Source organism: Rhinolophus sinicus, linkage group LG13 (assembly GCF_036562045.2).
Source record: "Rhinolophus sinicus isolate RSC01 linkage group LG13, ASM3656204v1, whole genome shotgun sequence".
NCBI classification, from domain to species: domain Eukaryota; kingdom Metazoa; phylum Chordata; class Mammalia; order Chiroptera; family Rhinolophidae; genus Rhinolophus; species Rhinolophus sinicus.
In genome coordinates, this window is record NC_133762.1 from 11,869,110 (window position 1) to 11,893,713 (window position 24,604).

The window sequence follows — 24,604 nt, forward strand, 5'->3', positions numbered from 1 at the left end:
CCCCTTAAGACCCTCCTTCTATTCCCTTCCTGCTGCTCTAAATCATGGAGGAACCCAGGTGTTAGAACGAGTGGTTTCTAGATTCCGAGGGCAGCGTGCAAACGCCCCTTGGCCAGCAGCCAGGGCTCGGCGGGGTGTCTGGGCTCCATGTCCCTGTCACTGCTTCCGGCTCCCGGCTGTCTCACTGCAGCCAGAGGGGACCACTCTGGCTCATCACAGGCATGGGTCATCACGAAAGACCCCCCCTGAGAGCCCTCTCTGAAGGGTGTTTGCCCCTCAGTGGCCTGCGGAGACCCCCCAGTGGTGGAACACGCCAGAACCTTCGGACACAAGAAGGATCGGTATGAGATCAATTCACTGGTGAGGTACCAGTGCACCGACGGCTTCGTCCAGCGCCATGTGCCCACCATCCGGTGCCAGCCCAGCGGGCACTGGGAGGAGCCTCAGATCACCTGCACAGACCGTGAGCATCGCCCCACCCTCAGTGGCACAGCATCAGCACCCACCAATGTCCTCCTCCCTGTCCCCAGAGCGCCCCCAGTGCTGGCCATCTCCAGAGGATCCTGACCCCACCGTCAGCACCACCCATGGCCAAGGTCACCAATCACTGCCCCCGGCCCCCACGGAGGGCCCACTTTCCTTTTCAACACCAGCTCCAAGCCCCTTAGCCCAAGTTGGTTCCAAGAAACATCAAAACCAGGAAGCGGGAAAAGCTGCAAGGAAGGGAGCCAGGGTGCAGGAAAGGCAAGACGGGGCGTGGCTAGGCTGGCCCCGCTTCCTTCCCACGGTTCACTAAGATTGTTCCTTCTCTCTGTCACCCAGCTGCCACCTACAAGCGCAGACTACAGAAGCGGAGCTCTCGGAGAAGCAGCCCCAGCACTGCCCACTGAGAGGAGCTCCAGGATGCTGAGCCCAGGAGCCTTGCCAGGCTGACTTCGTACACAGATGGTGTCCTCCTCTTGTCGCTTTCTGTCATATAAGGAATTCCATTAAAGAAGGAAAGAATTAAATCCCACATTGTGTGTGCACCCACCCACCCCCTCAAATCGCCAAAATTGCATCTGATTTTCCTCCCAACTGCCAAAGCAAAGCAAACGTATTGTAACCCGTGGACTGAGTTTAGAGACACTTCTTCATTCTCCCGTTGTGCCTTTCCAGGGACCAGTGCAGGGACAGGGGGAGCAGGGAGGGATTAAGTTAAATAAAGAAGATTATTTTTTGTTTCCTGACTTTATCCAAGAGCAGTGCAATCGTTGGTTCTTTCACCTCCCAGGAGAGCTAGGGCGGAGGGAGGAGAGGGCAGAAGGAGCTGGAAGGGGCGGAGGCCCAGGGCATGAAGAACTCACACCACCGCTGAATGTACGGCATGAGGAGCCGGGAGGGCTGCACCATCCGTGTGGGGAGAAGCCTTGGGGAGAGGGGCAGGTTCCTACAGCCCAGGGTGAGCGGGCAGAAGAGAGCCAACGGGGGGTCTTCTGCTATGTGGGGGCCAGGGTCCCTCTTCCAGCATCCTCTCACCTGGGTCTGCCACCCTAGCAGGTGTCATCTCTCTCGGCAGGGCTGGGTGGGGGGCACTTCCTTCCCAGTGGGAGTGCCCCCCACCCCTCAATCCTCCCTCCCCCACCCCCGGGACCGTGCAGGCACCAGGGTTCCGTGCACCTATTTATATTTTTGAAAATGAAGATTATGATAATTATAATAATAAAGACATTGGAAGAGATCGATTTCTTTTCCCTTCTTTTTTGTAGTTTAAGAAGGCTATTGTGGTCTAGGGTCTACTGAAGGGGCTTTTAGGAATGGTGGTCATGGGGATACCATTTTGATCAAATAACCCCGAATTGGCGTGAATCCTATTTGTTCAGAGAGCCTGGGACAGTCACACCTGTTTTGCTTTCATTTCACAAGGGTACAGACGGGTTTGATGGAGTGTGTGTGTGTGTGTGTGTGTGTGTGTGTGTGTGTGTGACAGTCAGTGGGTGCTGTGTGTGGCTCTGTGAGTTGGCACACTATCAAATGACAACCCAAGTGAGACATCTGGTCACTTTGCATAGTTTGGTCCCTTGGTATCACACTGTTTGTTCACATGGAGGAGCCGGTTGGTAGAAGGTGACGCAGAGCAGGACAGAGAGAAGGGCTGGGATAGAGGAGGGGGGGTCACAGCACCATTTATTGTTTAAAGAAAGGACACAAATTGAGGATAAAAGAGCCAAATGAGGATAAATGAGATAAATGAGAACAAAACAGAGACTGAACCAAGAGAGAAAGAATGGGAGGGCAATTCCTTCCCTAGGATCTCACACAAAAGCCCAGGGAACCACCTCCAGCCCTAGCATCTCAGTAGAGAAGTCGGAGGGGACGAGAGACGGCGAGGTCCCAAGTCCAGCTCAGAGCCTCTGGGATGTCCTCTTCCCCCCACTCCCAAGGCAGAGGCAGAGGCAGAGCTGCAGCCATCATGCCCTCGCCCCTCTGTCTGTACCCCCTCTGGGCATCAGCCTCCCCCAGAGCAGGGGGAGGGGCTGGACTCAGTGCCAACAGGGAGCCCTCGTGAGCCCAGGAACATCTGTCCAGAGGAGGGGGGACAGGAGGACTGCTGGTTGGGGGAGCCTTGGGGTGTCCACCCAAGCAGAGGGAGGATGTGGTATCTGTTGGATTTACAAAAATTGTTTACTTTTTAAAAAATGTAATCTGAGAACTATAAAAACAATACGACGATTGCCCCAACCCACAAAGAAAAATGAACTCAAATAAATACAGCCCTTGAGGGGAGGGCCTGGGCGGGTAGGGAGCCGGTGCCCAGGCTCTAACGCGGACGGTAGCAGTAGACGCCATACTTGCGGCTCTGAGGGTCTGGGAATCCAAAGCTCCGGACACCAGGCTCCGGGGGCCCGCACTTGGGACGTGGGTGAACCACAGGGTAGCGGACACTACCATCTGCCAGCCAGCCAGCATCGCAGTGGTCCAGGCCCCGGAACTTCCAGGCGGCAAAGAGCTGGCCCACCTTGGCAATCTGGGCACCATCTTCCTGGCAGGCCTCCTTTGCCTCTTCCAGTGTCAGCTTCTCAGGATGCTGCAGGTAGTACACCTGCCCTGTGGGAAAGTGGGGTGTGAGGGCCGGGCAGTGGAGGGGACAGCCCGAAACGACAGCAGGGCCTGCAGCAATGGCAGCCCGTCTGGACGTCACCGACCAGCCTCTAAAGTCCTGTCCACTATCGGAGCCCAGGGAGCCCCCATGCTGTGGGAATCTGCAGTGGACATTGTTGGGGGTACCTTCCCCCGTCCTCACTCCCTCTCGGAGAGCTCCATCCCCTCCTGTCATGTGTATAGTCCCCGCCACGCTTCCCTAATTGCACCCTGGGTGGGCACCCCACCCAGGCTGGACCAATCAGAGTCTCTCACCCATTCAGTCATTTACTGAGTCCCTACGATGTGCCAGGCTCTGTCCCACATGCTTGAGGTATGGCATTGAGCCAATTTCTGTTTTCACTTGTCTATGTTCCCACGAAATGAGCCACTTGTGAGGACAGACTGCATTTACCTGTCTGGGTTGCCCAGGACCTAGTCCAGGCTCCAGCACGTCGTAGGCACTCGGGAAATGTTTGATGAACGAGTAAACCAATGATGGGCATGAACAGTGGCCTCAAAGCCCTCCAACTCAGCTGCACGTGCTTCAACATCTGTGGTGCTCCAGGTGGAGGTGCCCTGGGGCAGGCAGAGGGGCCCTGCCCGCCACAGGCTGTGCCCCGCCATCCCACTCACCTTTGAGGGCAGCAGCGAAGCAGAACACATCATAGCGGTATAGACGGCGATGGCGTGGGCCGTAGCTGCGCACGCCGGGCGCCAGCCCCAGACCCCCACAGGGCTGCCGGGCCAGCGTGATGGGGTACCGCACCGAGGCGTCCTGCAGCCAGCCCGCATTGCACCAGTCCAGGCCCTCCTCCCAGGCCCGGAAGAGCTGCTCAAAGGAGGCCACCACCGCAGCCTGCCCCTCACAGGCCTGCTGGGCCTCGTAGAAGTTCAGCTGGTAGCGCCCCTGGCGGGGCTGGTAGGGAAAGACTACGCCTGAGGAAGGAAGAAAGAGGGCTTGGAGGGGTCGGCAGGGGCCCAACTGGCTGAAGATCCCAGGCCCCTGCCCCTACCTCCACTGGGACAGATGCTCCCCATCACACACACACACGCACGCGCACACGACACAAGCTCAGCAAACCTGTCACCTCCTGTCCATTGCCCAAGGCAGAGGCAGAGCCTACATTACACCTCCCTTCTAGAATGAGGTTGGCACAGAGCAGCACTCAGCAAACGTCTATTAGTTGCTGAGATCATGAATTAATCAGCCAAAGAATGTCCCCAACTATAGCACGGGATAACACCTAATTCACAGGCCTGTTGCAAGAACCCCAGCGCTATGGTCTCAATGGGGTCCCCAAATTCATATGTTTAAATCTTAACCCCCAAGATGATGGCCTCAGGAGGCAGGGCCTTTGGGAGGTACTTAGGTCATGAAGGTGCAGCCCTCATGAAGGGGATTCGTGCTCTTATCAAAGACACCCCAGAGAGCTCCCTAGCCCCTTCTGCCACGTGTGGACACAGCCAGAAGTCTGCGACCTGGCAGAGGGCCCTCACCCAGCCATGCTGGCGTCCTGATCTCAGACTTGCAGCCTCCAGAGCTGTGAGAAATAAATCTGTGTTTTATAAGCCACCCAGGCCATGGCACCACCCAAATTCTAGAAGGGAGGTGTAATGAAGGCTCTGCCTCTGCCTTGGACAATGGATTCTGGAGCCTGACTGCCTGGGGTCAAACCCCTGCTCCGCCATGTATGAGCCATGTCACCTCAGGTAAGTTACTTGACGGCTCTGTGTTTCAGTTTCCTCCTCTGTCAAATGGGGGTGCTAACGGTAGCTTCCTCGTGGAGCTGCTTTGAGAATTAAATGTTTATCTGTCTAAAGCACCAAGGTCTAGCGGATTTCTTGAGGCGCCTCCCACCACTCAGCCCCGAGTTCCCAGCGTCACCCAGCGCTGCTCGGGGCCTCACCCCGCAGCTCCAGTTCCACCAGGCTGCTCTCGTCCTCCAGCCCGTCGATGACCTCGCAGCGGTAGCGCCCAGAGTCCTCCAGCCGCAGGTCCTGGATCTCCAGTGACACTTTGTTATCCTCGTCCTGCCACAGGTACACACGGCCTCGATAATCTCCAAAGGAGCGGTGCCTGAGTCCGATGGCCACCAGCACATCCTCATCCAGGGCCCCATTCTCCGACAGCTTCCACCATTTGATACGCATGGGCCTTGGGGAGACCAGGGCCGGCTTGTAGTGGTACCGGCATGGCAGGGTCACGTTGGCCCCTTGGTAGGAGAACAGGGTCTCCTCAGGCGTCTCCACCACCAGCTTCACTCTGTTGAAGAGGCCTGGGGGGAGAGGTGGGTGCAGATGGTACAGCTCATCTGCTGCAGTACCCCTGCCATGGCCACCCCCACCTCGCCCCAGCTCCCACTAGTCTCGTGTGTTAAGAGATTGCAAGAACAGCCATAATGCTGCACCCTTCCTTGTATCCACATGCTCTGCACTGACTTTGTACCTCCTTCCATCAAGAGGTGACTCTGTTCTCCCTCCCCCCTGAAATCCCTGCTGGCCTCACTACTTCCTGTGATCAAAGGATCTTGGAAGAAGTGACTGTCCGGGAAGGGACTGTCCCATAGTGCCTATTCAGAGCCTAGGCCAGGGGCGTTGCTGCCCCCACACCGGAGCAGCCTGCTGGAGGATGAATGAGGGCATTCAGCAGATGGCTGCCCCATCTGAGGCCATCCTAGGCCAAGCAGCCCCCAGCTCACCTGCCCCCAGACTGCAGGCACGTGAGTAATCCAGCCCAAAATGCCAGCCCGTGAAATCATGAGCAAAGTGAAACAGATGTCGTCTTAAGCCACTACATTTGTTATGATTCAGAAAGTTCCTTGAATCTCCTTAAAGCGGTGCTTGTACAACAAAATAAATTTGGGAGAAGAGGGGTATGGGGGGCTAAATAATGGCTCCCCAACATATTCGGGTCTTAATCCCTGAGTGTTGCATTATATGACAAAATGAACTTTGCAGATGTGATGAGATTAAGGGTATTGAGAAGGGGGATGTGGTTAGACTGAATTTTCCAGATGGGCCCTACCCGGAATTCCAAGTATCGTTTTAAAGGGAGGCAGAGGGAGGTTTGACGACAGAGAAGGCCATAGGACCTTGGAGGTAAAGATTGGAGTGACACAGATACAAGCCAAGGAATGCCAGCAAGCCACCAGAAACCAAGAAAGGTAATGGATTTTTCCTGAGAGCTTCTGAGGGAGGCTTGTGTGAAGACCTGGCTATTCATCGTCTCAGTCCTTCCATAAACAAATCTCAGTGTGGTTTCTTAAGATCTGTGTGCCCTGGGCACCTGGCTCAACTCATGAGCCTCGTTTCCTCGTCTATGAGATGGGAAATGGAATAACATACAGTATCTGTTTTCGGGACTACAGGGCAGCCAGTCTCCATTTGGCCTGGTCAGTGCCTGCACTGTACTTATTCTTACCCTTGCCTGTGTCAGGGTGTTGATGAGGATGACATGAGATAATGTAACGTGAGGCACCTCAAAGCATGCCTAACGCTTAGTAGGTGCATAATCACCACTAACTAAAAAGTCACCTGCCCAAAGCCATGTACCTAGTAAGTGGCCAAATGAAGATTCGAACTCACATCTGTCTAACCCCAAAGCCCCTTTCCACTGGGGAGGTCAGGGGAGGTTACCTTTTTAAGATCTTGACAAACTGGCAGGACTTTGGGGAAGGATTAAAAAGCACAAGTGACCATCCTCAAGTGTATTGAGCGCCGTGTCTGAGGGAGCCAGCATACACAAAGTAACTGAACCATGTCTCTCGTTTGTCTTAAAAACAAGGCTGGTCTACGGGAATGGCCCAGATGGGAAAGGGGCTAGTATCCCCCATTCCAACCTGGAACCTGTGTATCACAGCAGGAGCCAGGGGAGGTCTCGGTCACCAGACCCAGGATGCCGCCTACCTTCACCATAGCCGTTGCCTGGGTTCTGGTCATGGGGACTGTTGGAGTAGTAAAAGCCATTGTAGAAGGGCAGTGCAGAGACGTGGGCCAGGGGGAGCAGCAGGGCCAGGAGCAGCAGACCCATGGTGTCACACACAAGGGCAGCACCAGGGTATCCTGGACAAGGCTGGGGCCTGGGCAAACTGGCAAGAGAAAAACAAGCCAATTAGAGGAGCCCAACTGGGGGGTCATTCACTGGCTCAACAGGTAACTGCGGAGTATCTTTTGCATGCCAGGCAGGCACTGTTCTCAGGGCCCACTTCTTATCAGTTGTGTGATTCTGGGTAGGTGTCCTCATTTGTGAAATGGAGATTATGAAACCACCCAGGTATATTTTTCTCCAATATGACCGGTCTACTTTTCTCCTAGGCGAGGAGAAGCCATGTGACTCAGTGCTGGCCAGTGGGAGTGAGCAGAAATAACATGTACCCTATGGCGGTCTTGTAGTTAAAACAACTCGGGCTATCCTCTCCCCGGTATTCTTTCCCCAACCTGTTGGCAACCAGACTAGCCCCCTTAGTCTCAAAGGTGGAGACAACGGATTGATGACAGAGCTGTCACAAAGCGGTATTCATGTGTCTGGGGGGAAAAAATGTGTACTTTTTGCAAAATCATGAGTTTGAAAATACCAGTGTTAGGGAGAAAATAAGGCTGGGACAGACTACTCAAAACATATGCAACTCTGTAACCAGAACACTAACAAAAACAAGAACAATCCTAGTAAAAAAACAAAAAAAACAAAAAACAGCACTGCTAACTCTGTAATGACACTGGCACAGGATGCCCTTGGCACTCGACCCCCATCAATCAGCCCTTTGCAGCCATCGCCACTGGGCAAGTACTTCCTCCTTCCAGGCGTAGGTTCTTGCGGGCATTGGATTCCAACAGAAACTAAATCTGACCCCATGGTGAGATCCTTTTTTTTTTTTTTTAACACAGGGGACATGTCTCTGCAGCTTCTTCACTGACTCCTATTTTTATCAGAAAACTTTGTTGTTAGGTTCTGTTAAGCAGGTACACCACCATGTAGGCATCCCACACTCACCAAATCTATTCCATCTTTGAGTGGGAATGGCAAGAGTCTGCGTATTGAAGAGTTGGGAGATAGGGAGGAAGAGACGCAGCGTGGTCCAATCTATCTGGTTCCTGAGTTTTGGACGGTGGAGAGCAAGAGTTTGGATAGTGAGGAACATGTTGTACTAAAGAAAGGCACTTTCTCCAGGACTTACATATCAGCATTTCTCTTTAGGATTTCATACACTGCTTTCATTGTGACAAATATTGCTACTGTCACTCCAGTGCATTAGGGCGCAGGGGAAAAAATCACCACTGGACCAGTTCCCAGTACACTGCCATCGTTCCCCCATCATCCTCACCTATCAGGAATGAGGTAATTCAGTTCAGAAACATGCACTGAGGCAAAACAGACTGTCGCACCTCCTGGGGTCCTCCAGAAGCTCCCTCAATCCTCCCAAGAGCAGCCACCCTGGTCAGCAAGGAGAATCTCATTCTCCCCTTTTAATCCACAGGTGAACAGAGGCACAGAGACATGAAGCAACTCTGCAAAGGCCAGGAGGCAGTACAGGCAGGATTCTGTTGAGCTCTTTTCAGCCAACCCGCAGAACAAGCTGTCGTCTGTAAGGACTGACGTCTGCTTATCAACGCACTTGCTTAGACATCACTGCCTGTGACCCTCACAGTGTCAGAATTATTATCCCCATTACGCAGACAGGGAAACTGAGGTTCAGAAATGCTAAGTTGCTTGGCCACTTGGATTCAGTTCTGGCTCTATCCACTCACAAACAGTCTGTCTTTGGACAAGTCACTGAGCCTCACTTTTCTCATCTGTAAAGTGGGGGTCACAACATACCAACCAGGAAATACTTTTGTGAAGATTAAGGGAGAGAAGGTTTGAATAGCACTTTGAAGACTGCCTGGTAGAGTGCGAGCACACAAAAATATTAGCTATTACTACTACTGTGAACAGTTTACAAGTGAAGTCTCACATTATCTCAGTGGACTTTTCTCCTCTCTCATTGCCTAGGAGAGAAAGCAGGCACCATTGCCTTCTCTTTATAGTTGGAGAAACTGAGACCAAGGCTTCATCTTTGGTAAATAGGTGGAGGTTAGAGAAAATTCAGGTTGTCCCGATGGACCAGCTTTTGCTTTTTTTGCCAGCACCACGTGCCTGCAGTACGAATCCAGATACCAGCAGAGGGCAGTCTCCACCAGGCCACCTCCCCAGCGAAGAATTTGACTTTGGTGTCCCCCGTTTCCACAAGGTTTACAATCGTCTTTCAAACCTGCGTCCTCGAAAGTGGAAGCCGGAGGTGCTTCCTAACATCATTTCCAGTCTGCTGGCCCGTGCAGGGCCGCGGGGGAGGGACAGGGCGCCTCCCTCTCACCTGCCCCTCCTGCAGAGAGCAGGTTCAGCACTGGTCACCACAGTCCAGACTGGGTCACAGGCTGGTGACAGAGCTGGGTCCAAGACCCACTGTTTCCGTCCTGGCCGCTCACGAGCCCCAAATTCCTCCCTGAGTGACCCATCTCCCACCTAGGGCTCTACCCTCCGCCCTCCCTGCCCCTTCCCGCTGTCCCCACGGCAGAAACCCCACTGAACAGAGGCCTGAAACCGACGGGCATCCATTGCGTTTGCCTTGAGACGGCCAGAGCAAGCGGCAGAGGCAGAGGGCAGACCGCCTGCCCGTCGCCTTGCAGATGTCCCCAGCCCCTCTCGGGGTTCCCGTGTCCCCCGAGCGTCCAAAAGCCCCGGGGCAGAGCCGGCGCGGCGCGCTGTGTTGGCGTCTGCAGGACCCGGCCGGGACTGGATGGGAAGGAGTCGGAGGCCCCCAGTGAGGAGGGGACTTAACCCAGGCGGCAGTCGCAAAGACCGCGGGTTTCGCGGGGGCCGTGCCTCCTCGCGGGCACACTCGGGCCCGGCACAAGTCCGCTCGCGCCCCACGCGGCTCTCACCTCACTCGCGCCGGGAGCTTCCCCTGCATGTGTCCATATCCCAGCTCTGGCCCCGCCCACTTCCTCGGACCCAGGCACAACTGGTTTGAAGCCGCTCAGGAGACCCGAAGCCAGAACGGAGGGAACCCCGCCCACAGGGGCCCCAGGAGCCTGGCAACTCATGAACCACGTACCCTCCCCCGGCGGCTCGACTGCTGGAGTGCTTAGGGACGCCGGCTATCCATGTCTGCGGAAACAAGATGGCTTTTGGAACTTAACAGTCAGAAAGGAAGCGACTGCCAATAACCCCCAGGGCTCCCGCTGGGCCTGCCCTTTAAAGGAATTTACTTCCCCCAGTCCACCCCCAGGAAAGGTCCGGGATTAAAGGGAGTAAATGCTGCGGACTTGGGCACTCTCAGACACCGCTGGGGACCCCCTGGTACCCCGGCCGGGCTGCTGGCCAAGGCGTGAAGGGTGGGTGCAGGAGCTGAGGCTGCTACATGTGGGAGGTGAATGGGGATGGAGCATTTATAAGAGGGGTCCCATTAGAACGCTCTGGTTTACCAAAACAGTGGGACTAAGGAAGGTGGAGCCCCCCTCCAGCACTCCGCAGGCAGGCCGTGACTGACAGCCCCCCTCCACCTTCAGGAGAGGGAAGGATGAGTGTTCTGTATTACACTCGCCTTCCCCCCACAGTTTGACCATCATGAAATCACCAGCCAGACTCTTCAGTGTCAGGTACATGGATGCTCCCCCAGTAGAGGGGGCTTGAATGAAAGGCCCTGGAGTGAGGGGAGGCACAGGATAGGGGTGTGCCTCCCCTCACTCCAGGGCAATCAGGAGTCTGACTGGTTCTCCAACAGCGGATGGGCCCTTCCTCAGAATCCTCACAACAGCCAACACAGCCATACCAGCAGCCACCTTCCAGGACGCCTGTTTGGACAGGGTGTTTTCTTTTCTGTCCATTCCAAGAGGGGACCTGCACCTGACCGTTTGCTCAGCAGAAAAGCCTAGAGGACCACAAGGTCACTGAGCTCAGAGCCTCTTCCTAAACACACCTAGACAGCTGGTGTGCACACACCCATACATGTTACACAGCCAGGAGCAAATCAGAGCGGAGCTGCAGTGACTAGAGCCTAACGTGCACCCAGAGTGAATGCCAGGCTTGTTAGGCGAAAGGGAGCCAGGGAAGAGACATCTGACCACTATGTGCAGGATGGATTTGGAGGGGAGATAACCAGGACACAAGTATCAATTAGGAAACGCGTGCAAGCTTCTGACAAAGATGACCAGTGTCTGAGGCCTCCTGTGCATAGGTGCTTGTGTACATTTCCCTCTCCGTCCCCAGGAGGCCGTGAGTCAGCCCTATTTCCACTTTACAGATGAGGTAACTGAGACCGAGATTAAGTAAATTGCCCAAGGTCCCTCGGAGCCAGGATTTGAACCTAGGTTGTTCCACTTGAGACCTTGGACTCCTAGTCGCTCCACTATACTTACACCAGGCTGAAAAGGAAGGCTAGACTTCTAGGAGGCAGGTCAACAGGTCGCAGTACTGATAGCCACAGGTGTAGGGAGAGGAATGGACAGCAGGGAAGGTCAATTTTACGACAGTAAAGTGAGTTTAATGTGCCAGCCAGGGCAGCAGGTGGTACCTCAGAGCTGGCTCTAGAGACTGCGGACAGGAATAAAACAGTTAAGTTCATGGAGTTGATTTGTTAGTGCAGGAGGCTGCCCAGGAAGAGGAGCCAAGGACAGAAGGGGGTCAGGAGTGAGGGGACCCCAGTCCAGGGTCCCTATGCAAGGCTGCAAAGATGAATGAGTGGAAGGGCAAGTCCAGAGTCACCATGGGTCTCCTGAGCCAAGTGGAGGGCTTATGACTACTGCCCACCAATCTACATGGCCTGTCACCCAGAGACTGGCCCACAGAAAGTATTTAATGCCATGGATAGGGGCAAGTGGACAGATGGGAGGGAAGCTCAGTTTCCCTTTCTGTAGCTGGGACTCCTGCATTCTAAGAATGGAACTACAAGGTCTGACAACTAGGTTTGCGAACTTGTTGCAACGCTGTTGCTAACCTTTTCTGATATCAGAGGGATTATTCATTACTAATTTGCACCAACTGGACAAACAGTGAACCAAGTTTACTATTTGGAAGTGCTGAAAAGGCTGCATGAAAAAGTTAGACAGCCTGAACTTTTGGCCAACAATTCATGGCTCTTGCATCACGGCAATGCACCAGGTCACACGGCACTGTCTGTGAGGGAGTTTTTAGCCAGTAAACAAATAACTGTATTGGAACACCCTTCCTACTCACCTGATCTGACCCCCAATGACTTTTGTTACCCGAAAATAAAGGAAATAATTGAAAGGAAGACATTTTGATGACATTCAGGACATCAAGGGTAATATGACGACAGCTCTGATGGCCATTCCAGAAAAAGTTCCAAAATTGCTTTGAAGGGTGGACTAGGCACTGACGTCGGTTCAGGGGAGTACTTTGAAGGTGACTGGACTCCAAGGGGAGTACTTTGAAGGTGACCTTACTGATGCTCAGCAATGAGGTACGTAGCACTTTTTCTAGGAAGAGTTCGCGAACTTAATTGTCCAACCTCATACAGTAGTTGCTGGGGAGGCCGAGCCAACCCAGAGCAGAGACTGTGGGAGAAAACTGCTTTATCCACCAGTCCCCAGGATAGGCCAGTACAGGGGTGGGGGTAGGAAATGCTCCCTGGAGGGTGTCCTGCCGCCAACAACTATCCAGAAAGACTGACTCCAAACCCAATCCAAGCGGCTCCAAGGAGGAAAGCCCTGAAACAGGAAGGAGTGGGCTGAGGGACCCCTAGGGGCAGGGAGCCCCACTGCCCCAGTTCATTCAGAGATCATGGCTTGGGCCTTTTACTCTGCCCCTGCCCAGCGAAAAAGCCCGCAAAGGCAGCTCTCAGTAAGGAGCCACTTCAAAGGAATTTCTCTGAGGAAGTGCCAAGAAAGCCACACCCTCTTCAGGGTCGACAGCTGTGGGGCCAGATCTGCCACCCAGAGGCACCTGTGTATCACAGCGTGGCTTCCCCACATTTGTTCCAGAAAATTCATCTTGTGTCCCAAGGCCTAGCATACTCGGGTGGTTTTATTAGCCCCTTTCCCAGCTAATCAGTCCCTCCTCCATCTGCCAGCCCCCTTCCCAGATCAGACCCCTGCACTGCCCCCCACTTCCTGATGGCTCCTGCCTGGGGGAGGGCTTAAGGGTACCCCTGAAGCTTCCATTTGAGCCCTGGAGTGAATATGCCAATGGCCTCTCAGGAGCCAGTGTGCTTGCCCACTAGGCCGAGTCCTGGCCCCCTGTGGGACCCCCCAGTAGCCTCCTCCGGCTGTTAAGCTCTGTGTAGTCAGGCAGGTGACACGAGAATGATGGGGCCCTGGAAGGTCTGAGGGTGGACGGTGGGGAACCAGCATAAAACAAAGCCTATTTGAACACATTAACGATGAACCACAGCAAGAGCTCCGGGGTGATATAAATATATTTTGAAAGCTGCCTGTGCACTCTCTAGTCAACAACCAGCATTGAGGGCCCCTCCATGCCCACCTACCTCCTCCTCTCTCTCTCCATAGACCCACTGAACCCACTTCTATCTCTTTCTAGGCTGCAGGACAAGGGCCAAGAGGGGTCTCCAAGGAGATAAGGGGGCAGTGTCGGGGCTAGATGGCAGCAGCAGAGTGGCAGCCTCAGGGCTGAGAGGCAGGAGACTTATCTCCAGCCTGGCACCTTCAGGGTCTTCCTCCAGGGACATGGGAATGTGGGGTGTGGGGGACAGGCTACGGAGGACGCAGGGGCCGGAAGCAGCGATCTGGAGAGGTGCAGGTAACCCACACCCGCTACTTCGCTCTTCTGTGTCCATCCCAGACCTACTCAACTCCCACAGTGCCTAAGAAAATGGGATGGCATGAGGGCTAGGTGCCAAGGGCGTGTGGGAGGCGGGGCATGTGGGAGGTGAGGCAGGGGGAGGAAGGGAGGGAGAGGTGAATGGAACCCCATGCCCCAAGTCTCTACAATCAGGAGGCGGGTGGCGGCGGCAGGCCCACAGAAGGTCAGGAAGACCCGGGAAGGGGCAGTGCCCCGCGGCCCTTCCACTCACTTCCGCGGAGCCCACCACTAACAGCCCAGCAGCTCCACGCGAAGGGTGATGCGGTTGTGCCACGCTACGGGCAGGATGCGCACAAAACGAGCCAGGAAGGGCGTCTCAAACACGTTCTTCTTGTGGGAATTATTGTCCAAGTTGCCGGGGAAGATCTGGAGGCAGAGGGGGTGTCAGGAGGGCCCCAGAAGCCAGTGCCCCTCCCGTCAGAGACCCTGGCCAGCCTGGCTGGGCACCCCTGGAGTGATGCAGGGAAGGCAGCAAACACTCACCTTGCTGTCTGCGGCCCCCTGGTCCTTGTACTCAGTCCAGTTCGTGCCGTCGTTGCTGTGGGCCACCTTGTAGGCTGCCACATACTGGATGTGGCCAAAGTCTCGGGCCCCCTGCGTGATGATGCCGGTCACTTGCTTCAAGTTGCCCAAGTCAATCTATGGGGAAAAAAATCAACCGCATTTTCTTTGCTTGGATGTCCTCCATGAAGGTGAGAAAAGGAAGACACACGTGGACGTGTGTTCTAGTTTGGGAAAAGCTACGTCACTGGGCAGACCTTCAGTTTCCTCGTCTGTGACGTGAGCGAATGCTTTGGTTTTCCCGTGACTCTCGTGTTGCACAAGTACAAGAAAGTCCGATAGTTTTTTAAATTACACTAGTGTTCTCAGACACGAAGTTAGAGAGCATTTGCTCTGTGCAGACAGAGAAACTCCTAGCGCCTGTCTCAGGTATCTCTCCTTCACCGCGCCCTGCTGTCCCAGGGCTCAGCCTTATCACCTGTGGCAGCCAATGGAGGTGGCTCTCCCCCTACAGACACAGACACACATATAGACACACGCACACCCTTTCTCCACTTGGGCTGGGGGCCTTGGTGGAAGCAGTGCTGAGAGCCCCGTGCCCCACCCCCACCCTGGAGTCACAGAATCAGGAGGAAGGTGGGGCTCGTGGCAGGAAGAACGAGCAAAAGTGGAGGAAAAAACAAGGCTTTTCAGAAACTGCCTCTTGTGGAGCAGAGAAGCCTGGACTGGGTGGAGGTCAAAGCCTTGGCAGCCCCACCCAACCCCAGCTGACCCCAGGTCTGCACCCCAGAGGCCTGGCCCACCTGCAGCCACTCAGAGGCAGAGTTGCTCTCAGCGGTCCAGGCATTGAACTTGCCCTGCTGGTCCAGCCGCGCGTAGTAGGGATACCAGCTGAAGGAACTCAGGCCCCAGGTCCTGTAGATGCTAGAGGCCGTGATCTGCTTGTTGGGGATGATGTTGTCCTTTAGGCCCAAGGGTTCGGAGCATCCTGCCAGCAAAGGGGACTGTCACCCACATCTGGGATCCACAGCTTCCCAGGGGCGTGAGCACAAGGAGATGAAGGGGAAAGAACTCTGTGGATCCGACCAGCCCCTGGCATCCTCTTGGACAACAGACAGAAGCTCCTTCTGCCTTTTAGAGCCATTCACCCTACTTTCTCACTGCCTGCCCCACCCACTCCTACCCTCAGCCAGCTGCTCTCAGTTCCCACCCCCACTCAACCTATCACAGATCACCCACCACTCTTCTCCCCGTGCACCAGGGCAGGCCCTGATCCACCATCTCCCACCCTCCTTCAAAGCCTGACTTGTGAGACACCTCCTCCAACAAGCCTGCCCTGACTACCTCACCTGGGGAGGACTTGTCCCTCCCCTGGACTCACAGCACCTCCTGTCACTCCTACAGTACAGCTGCTATCCACACTGCTGAGTCCTGGGATTTTGTCCAGATCATGAAAACCGTCTCACTGACTCAGTCAGTGCTTTCTTTAGTCATTTATCCACCACACAAAAACCTGAAGATAGTAGCAAACCCATCTTACAGATGAGAAAACTGAGGCTGACAGACAAACATTGTGCCAAATCACACACACAAACACCTGATCACCTCCAACATGCATACACCCATTCTGAGCCATGAAGGCCTGTCTGGTAGTAACCCGGCAATGAATAGAACTTCCAGCAGGTGGAAGGCAGAGAAGTGAGAACTCAGGGGGATCGTGTCACCTTGCCCAGCAGCCCCTCCCTTGGCATCTTGCAGAGGGACTTCACATACTCAACAGTCAGCGTGCTATCAGGCCTGTGAGGGCTGGCCTCAGAAGCTGACCTCGGTGTCACTCAGGCCTGCCCCAAACACTGAGGAATGTGCCGGGCTGTCTTGTACTAGTCACCTTTACCTGAAGGCGGCCAGAATAGTTGGGGATGGGCCGGAGAAGATAAAACTCCCAAGAGAACGATGGGCATGTCTCATACCTGGTAGAATCCCCATTCCACAACTGTCTGTCCCTTTGGGGAGTTGGGGGGGTGGGAGGAGTGGGCCTGGAAAGCCAGCTGATTGGAATGCCTACTACGGAAAGGAGACGGTCCAGACCTTGTGGGAAGCAGACAGAGCAGCCTCCCTTCCTCAGCTTGCCAGCCTCATCCTTTCTCGACCTCAGAGGGAGTCGGCTGTGAGAGGACCATGCTGGCAACTTTACCAGCCAAACGCCTCAGACTATGACAGCTAGTGGCGAGGGACTCTAGGGAAAGGAGCCAGGGTAGGGGCCCCCAGACCCGTCTCTGTCCTTTACCAATTGCTAAAATTTCCTTTTAGCAGAAGGAAAAGTCTTTAACTCCCCACTTAAACAGCTAGGCTCCAAAGGCAGTGACCCTGGGAACACAGACTTAAGTTCATAATTTGAAAAAAAAACAAAACAAAAGAAACTAAACCCAGCCAGGCACACAGAACTCAGCTCTGAGTGGTACTGGATGGTATCTGAAATGGGATAAGAGGAAGAAGGGCCACAGAGGGGAAAGAAGGCACAAAGGGTGGGTCTCGGATAAGGCAGAAAGGCAGACAGCCACCTCAGCTCTGCAATCTGCCTAGTGAGTCCTACAGTTTTGCCGGTGGCCTGCAGGTGGCATGTGGCTGTAAAAAGAGAAAGCTGGGTGCACTGGGAGGAGACAGGCTTCTGCGCCCCATCCCTGCACCTGACCACCCCAATGGTGACTTTTCCTTGACTCAGGGCTGAGGAGCAGGAGACTCAACCTGTCCCTTTCTGCCCCCCGCCCCCCATTCCTCCATCGGGAAAGGGCAGCAGGAAGCACCAACCCCCCCCCCCGCCGCCCCCCCAGTTCCCTATGACCCTCGACTCCCACGTGTCTCTGGAATGCAGACTACAGGAGGTTTGGGGAGGAGGAACCCTGGATGGGTGGGTGTTAGAAGCCCAGGGATCTAGACCAAGAGCGCACACCAGCTGTGTGCCCTTGATAAATATTTATCTGGGCCTCACTTTCCTCATTCATTCAGTAACTCATTCATCAAATGATTATTGAGCACCTATGGTCCGGCACTGTTACAGGTACTGGGAATACAGCAGTGAATAAAACAAACTCCCTGCCCTCATAGAGCTGAAATCTGCAAAACAGACCTAATACCACATGTTCTAGGAGCTCCAGGAACCCATGGGAATAAGTGAAAATGCTTTGAAAACCGAAGTGGTGTCTCTTTTGTTCTCTACCCCAGAATGCCCTGTGTTGGCAGACAGGACGGCTACTGGCCAGGTGACGCCTCTAGTGTGCCTCTGCTATCTGAGCCCAGGTCCCGGGGCCTTGCTGCAGCCCTCCCCAGCTCAGCCTGGCTGAGAAGAGAGACCACCCTCTAGGATGGACCACAGACCCCAGCACTCACCATTCAGCTCACAGCCAAGGAGCTCGAAGCGCAGGGTGCAGCCCCGGTGACAGAGAAGGGGCACCAGCCTCACATACTGCACCTCCAGAGGGAAGCCAAACATGTTGGTCTTCAGGCCGTTGTTGTCCCAATTACCCCTAAATATCTAGGAGGAAGAGCAGATTGTAGGAGTGGTCAGTCCCCCCTCCTGGGCTCGCCACTTTCTTCTGCAGGCCGATGGGGGGAGCAGGGGCTTAGCAGGGCCATTTGGGGACTCAGCCCTTCCCCTGGCCACCCCACAGTCCTCAACAACCCAGATTCCCCTTGTTGAGCTTCCTTGATCATCGTGGGGCCTGGGCACAAACCACTCTTTCACACAGGGCGACCCATAAATGTATAGGATGCCTCTGTGCAAATTAGAAAAAGGCACTCCTTTCTCATGACACTTTACTGTAACGACTTTCCCAAAGATCGAAGTACACAAACATATGTTTACATTGTGAATGGTGCTCACTTAGGAATGACATCCTTGAGCAGTGTACAACCTGCACGACTGTACATGGTAGCCGAGGAAGGGTCAAAATGCATCCCCACCCTGCCACTACAAGCCACCCCCAAGTCACTGAACCTTGTTAAGTCTCGCTATTCTTGGATATCAAGTGGGGCTATTACTTGTAACCACAAAACGTGGGAACAATCTGGGTTTCCCAATATCTGGGAACCAAGAAACACCTGAAGACCCACCTCATGGCCAATCACTCAGGGTACCCTTGCCTCATTGGGGCCCTCAAACAACACTGGAGCCCCAGGGGTGCTAACCACAGTCCTTTCGCAGGGTCCCAACAGCCTCACCTTATCTCCTGAGTCGTCTTCTTCCTGGACAAACTGGAACTTTTTCCCGTTGAGGCTGTAGGCCACCTTGAAACTCTTGACATACTCAGCATTGCCTGAGCGGCTGGCGCCCTGCGTCACCACGCCCGTCACATGCATTTTCCGCAGCAGGTTTACCTGGACCCAGGGCAGGGGGGACAGTACCCTTAGGCTCACGGGTTCCTTCTACCCCCTCTGCTCCACCTTATCCTGCCCACCCACCCCAGGCCCCCCAAGGCTGCCGTCAACTTATAGACACTTCACCTGTGGGAACCTGCTACCTTGACCCCCGTTATGAACCCTTCCTGGGGTGACCCCCACATGCAGGCACGCTCATCCCACCCCACCCCAGGGCCATCCCTTCCACACCTGGATCCAGGGTTTTCTATCGTAGTTGCTGGCTGTCCAGGCATTGACGATGCCTGTGCGATGCAGGCGGGCCAGCTCTGGGGCCCAGCGCTGCAAACCCATGAAGCCGAAGTACAGGGATGAGGCGGAGATCTGCGAGTCGGCAATGGCGCCCGTCTGCATGCCCAGAGGCATGGTGCAGGCTGCAGGCAGAAAGATGGCAGTCAGGGGGCCACCCAAGCAGTCCAAGCAGGGGGACCCAGAGGACAAGAGAACAGGACAGTGTGGTCTCTGCTGAGGACCCAGAGCAGAGACCATGAATGGACAATGAGGGCCCCAGAGGAGGCACCAAGAAAAGGTACGTGATGAGGAAGAGAGCGGCCAGGCACAGTGATGGGGGGGCTGATGGAGCTGCTATAACTGGCGACTAGAGTCTCTCTCCAGGCTGCGGTTGGTGGTCCCACCAGGAGGACCGCCACACCCAGCCCAAGCCCAGCCTCTGGCTTCCCCAGGATGGCTCTGGGAGAAGCGGCACCTCAGATGGCAGTGTACTGCCCAGAAGGCAATAAGCAAATCAATAAGCAAATCTGCCCGGAGTATTCTAGGATCCCACATGGCAGGAGTTGTCTGGGTGGGGCACTAAGGCCATTCTGTTTTTTCTCGTACCCTCTGCCCTTTCCAGCTTCTGGTCCTGACCCAACCAAGGCCCCTTCACCTTCACCATCACCCCAGCAATATGGTCATGGGGACTGAGCCATTGTCCTCACTCCAAGCAGAGAACCTAGGGTCAGGACACCCTACTCCAATACCCCTGGCTCGAACAAGGAGGGGCTGCCTCACCTCCCACGCACCCCTGCCTGAGAAGGCTAGGTGGGTAATTCTGACTCAAGCATACCCGTGGTTACCTCGGCTCCCAGCACAGTAATTAGTGGGCCCACCGGGCCCCACCTAGGGCTCTGTCTGTCTTGGTGATCCCCCACCACACACACCCACATTCCTCCAGCCAGGATTTCAAACACATTGGCCTCAGCCCAGGGCCCAAGGCACAGGCCCTGCACGCTGCCTCCCACAAGGTGAAGGGCATCACTTCACCTGCGCTCCCCCAGGGCCCCAGCTCCCACCCAGCTGGCCCAGCCTCCCTCCTCCTCCTATAGGCCAGCAATCCTCCGTGTGCACCCCTACATCTGTCTGAAGGAGAACAGCCCCCTGCCCGAGATGTTCAGTAACAGACCCACGGGACTGCAGAAATCTGTCCCCTGCCCCTTTCCCCACTTCACCCACCCCAGGCCTAGACGTAGACTTTTCAGAAGAGTCCTAGTTTGGTGGGAGGGACTCCAGCTAGGCAAGGAGAGCCACTGAGGGCAGTAGCGGCTGGGCAGCCACCCAAGGCCATGCTGTGGCTGAGTGGATAACCAAGCAGGCAGGGCAAGTCAGCCCCTCTGTACACGCTGGGCCTCTGACCACCTGACCGGGAAGGGACCGCCCAGTCTGGGCCAGGAGCTGTCAGACCCTGAGGCCCTAGCCTTATTTACTGACCTCCTGGGCCCCAAAAGATTAAGAACATGCTTGTTTTCCCCTGTTGGTAGAAAAAACTAAGACTTAACCCTAATGCTATGTGTCTGATTCATGGTGACCCAGGAAATAGCACTCCCATGACCTCAGGGGCCACCCCCACTCCTCACTCTCCTGCAATAACATCAGGCCTGCCCTGCAGTCCCAGGCGGGAGGCCTGGGCAGGAAGGAGCCTGGGGAGGGACAACTGGACAACACTCCCACCTACCCCGTGGCCTAACCGAGGTTCTGTCCCATCCTCAATCTACCAGAGGAGGCCCTGGCACAGGGAATAAGGCCAGACATGGCCCAGGCTGCCAGGACTGTGGCTCAGGGTCTGTCCCCCCGCCCCCAGGGCTGGCACCCTCAGATACTCACTGGTCTCACAGTGGGTGCCTGTGTAGCCATCAGGGCACTTGCAGATGTACTCGGTGAAGACGTCTCCGCGGTGTGCGTCATCGATCACTTGGCACTCCGCATTATTGAGGCAGGGGTTTGGGAAACAGGAACCTGGGGAGGGCAAGGCAGGGAAGACGGGCAGGTGATCAGCAAGGAGATGGGGACAGAAACAGGCAGCAGCAGTTGGACCCAGCCCAAAAGCACACTCCGCCCAAACTCAGCTCATTGCCTGCCTCCCCCCAACCATCCACTTCCTCCTTCCCCGACTCTGCCTGATGGCCAGCCAGGCGCCAAGGAGCGTAGTCTGTAGGTGAATCAGCCCAACTAGAGGAAGCAGCTCAGCTTTTCAAGTGGCCTGGGAGTTTCCAGGGAAATGCTAGCTGACAACAGGAGAGGTGCTGGGGACACTACCTACTTCAGGACGGACAAGCTCAGCCCCGCAGCCTGGACAGCACTGGGAGGTGGGTGCAGAGCAGCAGGTGTGCTCCACAGAAGGGAAGGTACATACCTTTCTCAGTCTCGTTGCAAATGAGGCCTGTGAAGCCTTTGGGGCAGAGGCAGTAGAAGAGGACGTTGTCCTGGTCCAACAAGCAGGTCCCACCATTCAGGCACTGGCTGGAGTCACAGAAGTCACCTGCAGTGACAGGAGCAAACAAGTCCTTCACTCAGTAGATATTTGGGGGGGGGGGGGCAACGACCAAGTACGTGCTGGGCCCCCGAGAGAGAGGAATCAGGTGCAGTCCTACAAAAAGCCATGGGAAAAGGGCAGACAAGTCAACGGGAGTGAGCGGGCACCACGAGCTCTGACAGAAGCCTGCACGAGGGGCCACTGCAGGTGTGGTTTCTGCCAAGGGGCTGAGAGTTTCACAGCGGAGGGGACACGTGAGCTGGTCTGAAAGATGGAGTGGGAGAGTGTGCCAGGCTGGAGGATGAGGAAAGCGCACTCCACAGGAAAGCAGAAGCACACAGAGCATAGCATGTATGTTGGAGAACAGTAGGACACAGCTGAACAGGGAGGTTGGGGCCAGACTGGGAAGGACTTAAGAATGACAAGTTTAGACTTTTCACCCTGCGGACCAGGGACTCGTAACTTTCCTTCAGCCTCCCCACCATGGTCCACCAGGAAAAAATAAATCAGAGATTCTCAAGCATGAGGTGGGAATGGGGAACCCGTTTCCAAGTCTGAGATGGAAGGAGCTACCCAAAGATCCCTCTGGCTGCAGGGTGGAAATGTGACAGGAGAAGGGCAGGTAGGCGACCAGGAGAGCATCAGGGAGGCTGTCACAGGACTCCTGGTGAGAGGAAGTCAGGAGAAAGGCAGGATGATTTGAGAAACACTGGACAGGACTACAGAGGCGGGAAGAGGGCTGAAGAGGACATGCCAGCTTCTGGTTGGGGGCCTGGGTGACAGATGCGCACCACTAGCCTGTCCCTAGTCCCTTGGCTCTGGTGAACTGTATCAGTCTGCGGGAGGGTCTTCTGACCTTAGCATCCCAGGGGGCTGCACAAGACCCCACACCCAAAGCTGAGCAGGCATTTGGGGTGAGACACAAGAAATCGTTTCTCCTCCCCACAGAGTCGTGCCATGCCAGACTGGAGGACCCTCCTGAAATCCCAAAGCCCCAGAGAGCTGGGCCCACGCTCCAGGGAAGGGAACACCGTTAATGAGCGATGGAGTCCTCAGAGCTCCACCTCAGCACGAGGCTCTAAAGGAGCTATTAGTCACTGGCTTTAAATAGCAGGTTAATCCCCTCCCCTGACCTGGCAAGGCTGAGGCACCAGCACAGACAGAGGCTTAGGAACGGCCAGAGTCCTCAGCTTCTGTCCCAACAAGGTCCAACTCCTCTGCCTTCCCCGTCCAATCATATCTTGCTCCAGGGAAAAGCAGTCCAGTGGGAAAAAGGGAAAGTGAAAGGTATTCCCTACCTGGAGGGCCTTAGACTGACTCACCTGCGCACAGCAGCCGGTTCTTTCCCTTTGGCTACTGGGCTTCTGGTTTGGGGAAAAGTCAGATCACATTCCTACTAAATCACCTTTGGGATTTCAGGGTCCTGCCCTTTGGGGAGATTTCCCCTGGGACATTTTGCCAGGGCTCAGATTGTGGGGACTGAGAGGGATGGAAAGGGACAAGACCCAGCCATCTCTCAGGGTTGCTGGGGACAGCCGCCAGCATCCAAGTGCGTGGGAGCTTGGAGTTGCCCTTAAGTTTTCCATTTCTATGAGAAAATGATGGAGCGGGTACCTGAAGAGTCCTTGCCCCCCTCCTCCAATGGGCACCCGTTTCCCAGCCCTGGAGGGGACTGCGGGGCCCCTCAGTGAAGGGGACGAGGCATCTCCATGACCCGCCTGCTGGAGGGCTAGCTGGCAGTAGGCGGCCTCCTGGCGGGGGAGGACTAAGATACAGCAGCACGCCAAGGTCGCAGGAAGGAGTCAGGAGCAGCCTCTGTAGGAGGCAGTCCTTTTCCAGGCCTCTCCCCAGGCTCCTGGCCCCCTCCCTGGGCCCCATTCCGGGCCGGTCCATCCCACCCACTCCCAGCCATCCCTTAGCTTATCTGCAGACATCCACGAGTAAGAGCGGAAATGTCCAAGGACCAGACCGGCCACAGGACTTGAGAAGGAGTTGCCAGGGAAAGTTGGCTGAAGACGACTTATCAATACAAGAGTCTTAGAAACTTTCAGGGGGAAGGTGCGCGCCAATCAGACTCGGTTCAATGGCCTCATTTTACAGATGGGAAAAGAGAGGCCCTACACAGGGGATCCCTTTGTTATGAGTAAGCCACCTCCGTGGGGAGGGCTGGGCTGTCACCCAGTGTCCCGAGCCACCGCCCAACGTTCTAGCCTCTCTCACTGGCCAAGACGCGCGGGTGCGGAGACAGCGGGAGAAGCCCGGCGCATCCCCAGTGCAGGCAGGGGCGCAGCCCGGGAAGTTGCCCCTCCACCCGGCCTCGGCTCTCTGACCAAGTTTGTCAACACTGGAGGCGGAGGGAGGGCGCCGCTGCGAACTTCCGAGCGGAGAGGAGGGGCGAGGGCGGCAGGGCGGCGTGCTCACTCACCAGATGCGGCGAAGAGGCCCGAGGCACAGAGCAGCACGCCGCAGAGCGCGGCCGGCAGGCGGGGGCCAGGCATGCTGGGGCACGCGGCGTGCGGGGTCCCGGCTCCGGCTGTGCAGACCGCGGGACTCACGGCTTCTCCTGGACCAGAATAAATCAGGCAGCGCAGCGCCGCCCACTGGCCCCGGTGCTCCGCCCAGGCCGCCGGAGGTGGACTCGGGGGCGGGGCTCCGCGGCCCGGAGCGAAGTGGGAGTCCCCGCCTTCCCCGCCTCCCGCCCAGCCACACCCGGCGTCCTGTTTGGGGCCAGTGACCAGGCCCCAATCCTAAACGGACGGGGCAGGGAAGGGTTCAGACCTTGTTTTTGTTTTTGTGTTTTTAATTTTAGACTAAAGGAAAGATATTAAACCTTATTCATAATACGGATAATGCAAATTAAAAATACAACGAATACCATGTTTTACTTATCAGATTGGCAAGTAGCAAATTATGAGCACACAGTTAGTGCGCAGCTGTGGGAAACGAGCCCAAGCAGGCCCTGTTGGAGGGAGTGTAAATTGGTTCACCTTCTCCAGACAGCT

General features: G+C 55.6%; 3 protein-coding genes across 8 annotated transcripts in view; 1 reads left to right on the forward strand and 2 right to left on the reverse strand.

Moving 5' to 3' along the window:
- The window catches only part of ACAN (aggrecan), a 47,482-nt gene extending 45,762 nt beyond the window's left edge, over positions 1-1,720 (forward strand). For all 4 annotated transcript variants that reach the window (XM_019726736.2, XM_019726740.2, XM_019726739.2 and 1 more), the window contains 2 exons: positions 281-463; positions 823-1,720. In XM_019726736.2, the coding sequence (XP_019582295.2) occupies positions 281-463; positions 823-890 (251 nt within the window). In that variant the 3' untranslated portion in view covers positions 891-1,720. The remainder of the gene's footprint in view (positions 1-280; positions 464-822) is intronic.
- A 429-nt stretch (positions 1,721-2,149) lies between these two features.
- HAPLN3 (hyaluronan and proteoglycan link protein 3) lies at positions 2,150-10,289 on the reverse strand. Of its 3 annotated transcripts, none has more exons than XM_074317474.1 (5): positions 10,215-10,289; positions 7,030-7,211; positions 5,031-5,399; positions 3,757-4,059; positions 2,150-3,087 (listed from the first exon to the last, which is right to left on the reverse strand). In XM_074317474.1, exons 2-5 carry the CDS (start codon positions 7,151-7,153, stop codon positions 2,801-2,803), a joined length of 1,083 nt encoding a protein of 360 aa, XP_074173575.1. In that variant the 5' UTR covers positions 7,154-7,211; positions 10,215-10,289; the 3' UTR covers positions 2,150-2,800. The 3 variants fall into 3 exon arrangements, with proteins under 3 accessions (XP_074173575.1, XP_074173574.1, XP_019582301.2); XM_074317473.1 differs by lacking the exon at positions 10,215-10,289 and adding an exon at positions 10,042-10,197 and having other exon boundaries at positions 7,030-7,202; XM_019726742.2 differs by lacking the exon at positions 10,215-10,289 and adding an exon at positions 10,042-10,197.
- A 3,228-nt stretch (positions 10,290-13,517) lies between these two features.
- MFGE8 (milk fat globule EGF and factor V/VIII domain containing) lies at positions 13,518-24,203 on the reverse strand. Its single transcript, XM_019726744.2, has 9 exons — positions 24,028-24,203; positions 21,483-21,608; positions 20,954-21,085; positions 19,046-19,227; positions 18,659-18,814; positions 17,828-17,972; positions 15,244-15,428; positions 14,423-14,578; positions 13,518-14,305 (listed from the first exon to the last, which is right to left on the reverse strand). Exons 1-9 carry the CDS (start codon positions 24,098-24,100, stop codon positions 14,168-14,170), a joined length of 1,293 nt encoding a protein of 430 aa, XP_019582303.1. The 5' UTR covers positions 24,101-24,203; the 3' UTR covers positions 13,518-14,167.
- Between the last annotated feature and the right edge of the window lie 401 nt (positions 24,204-24,604).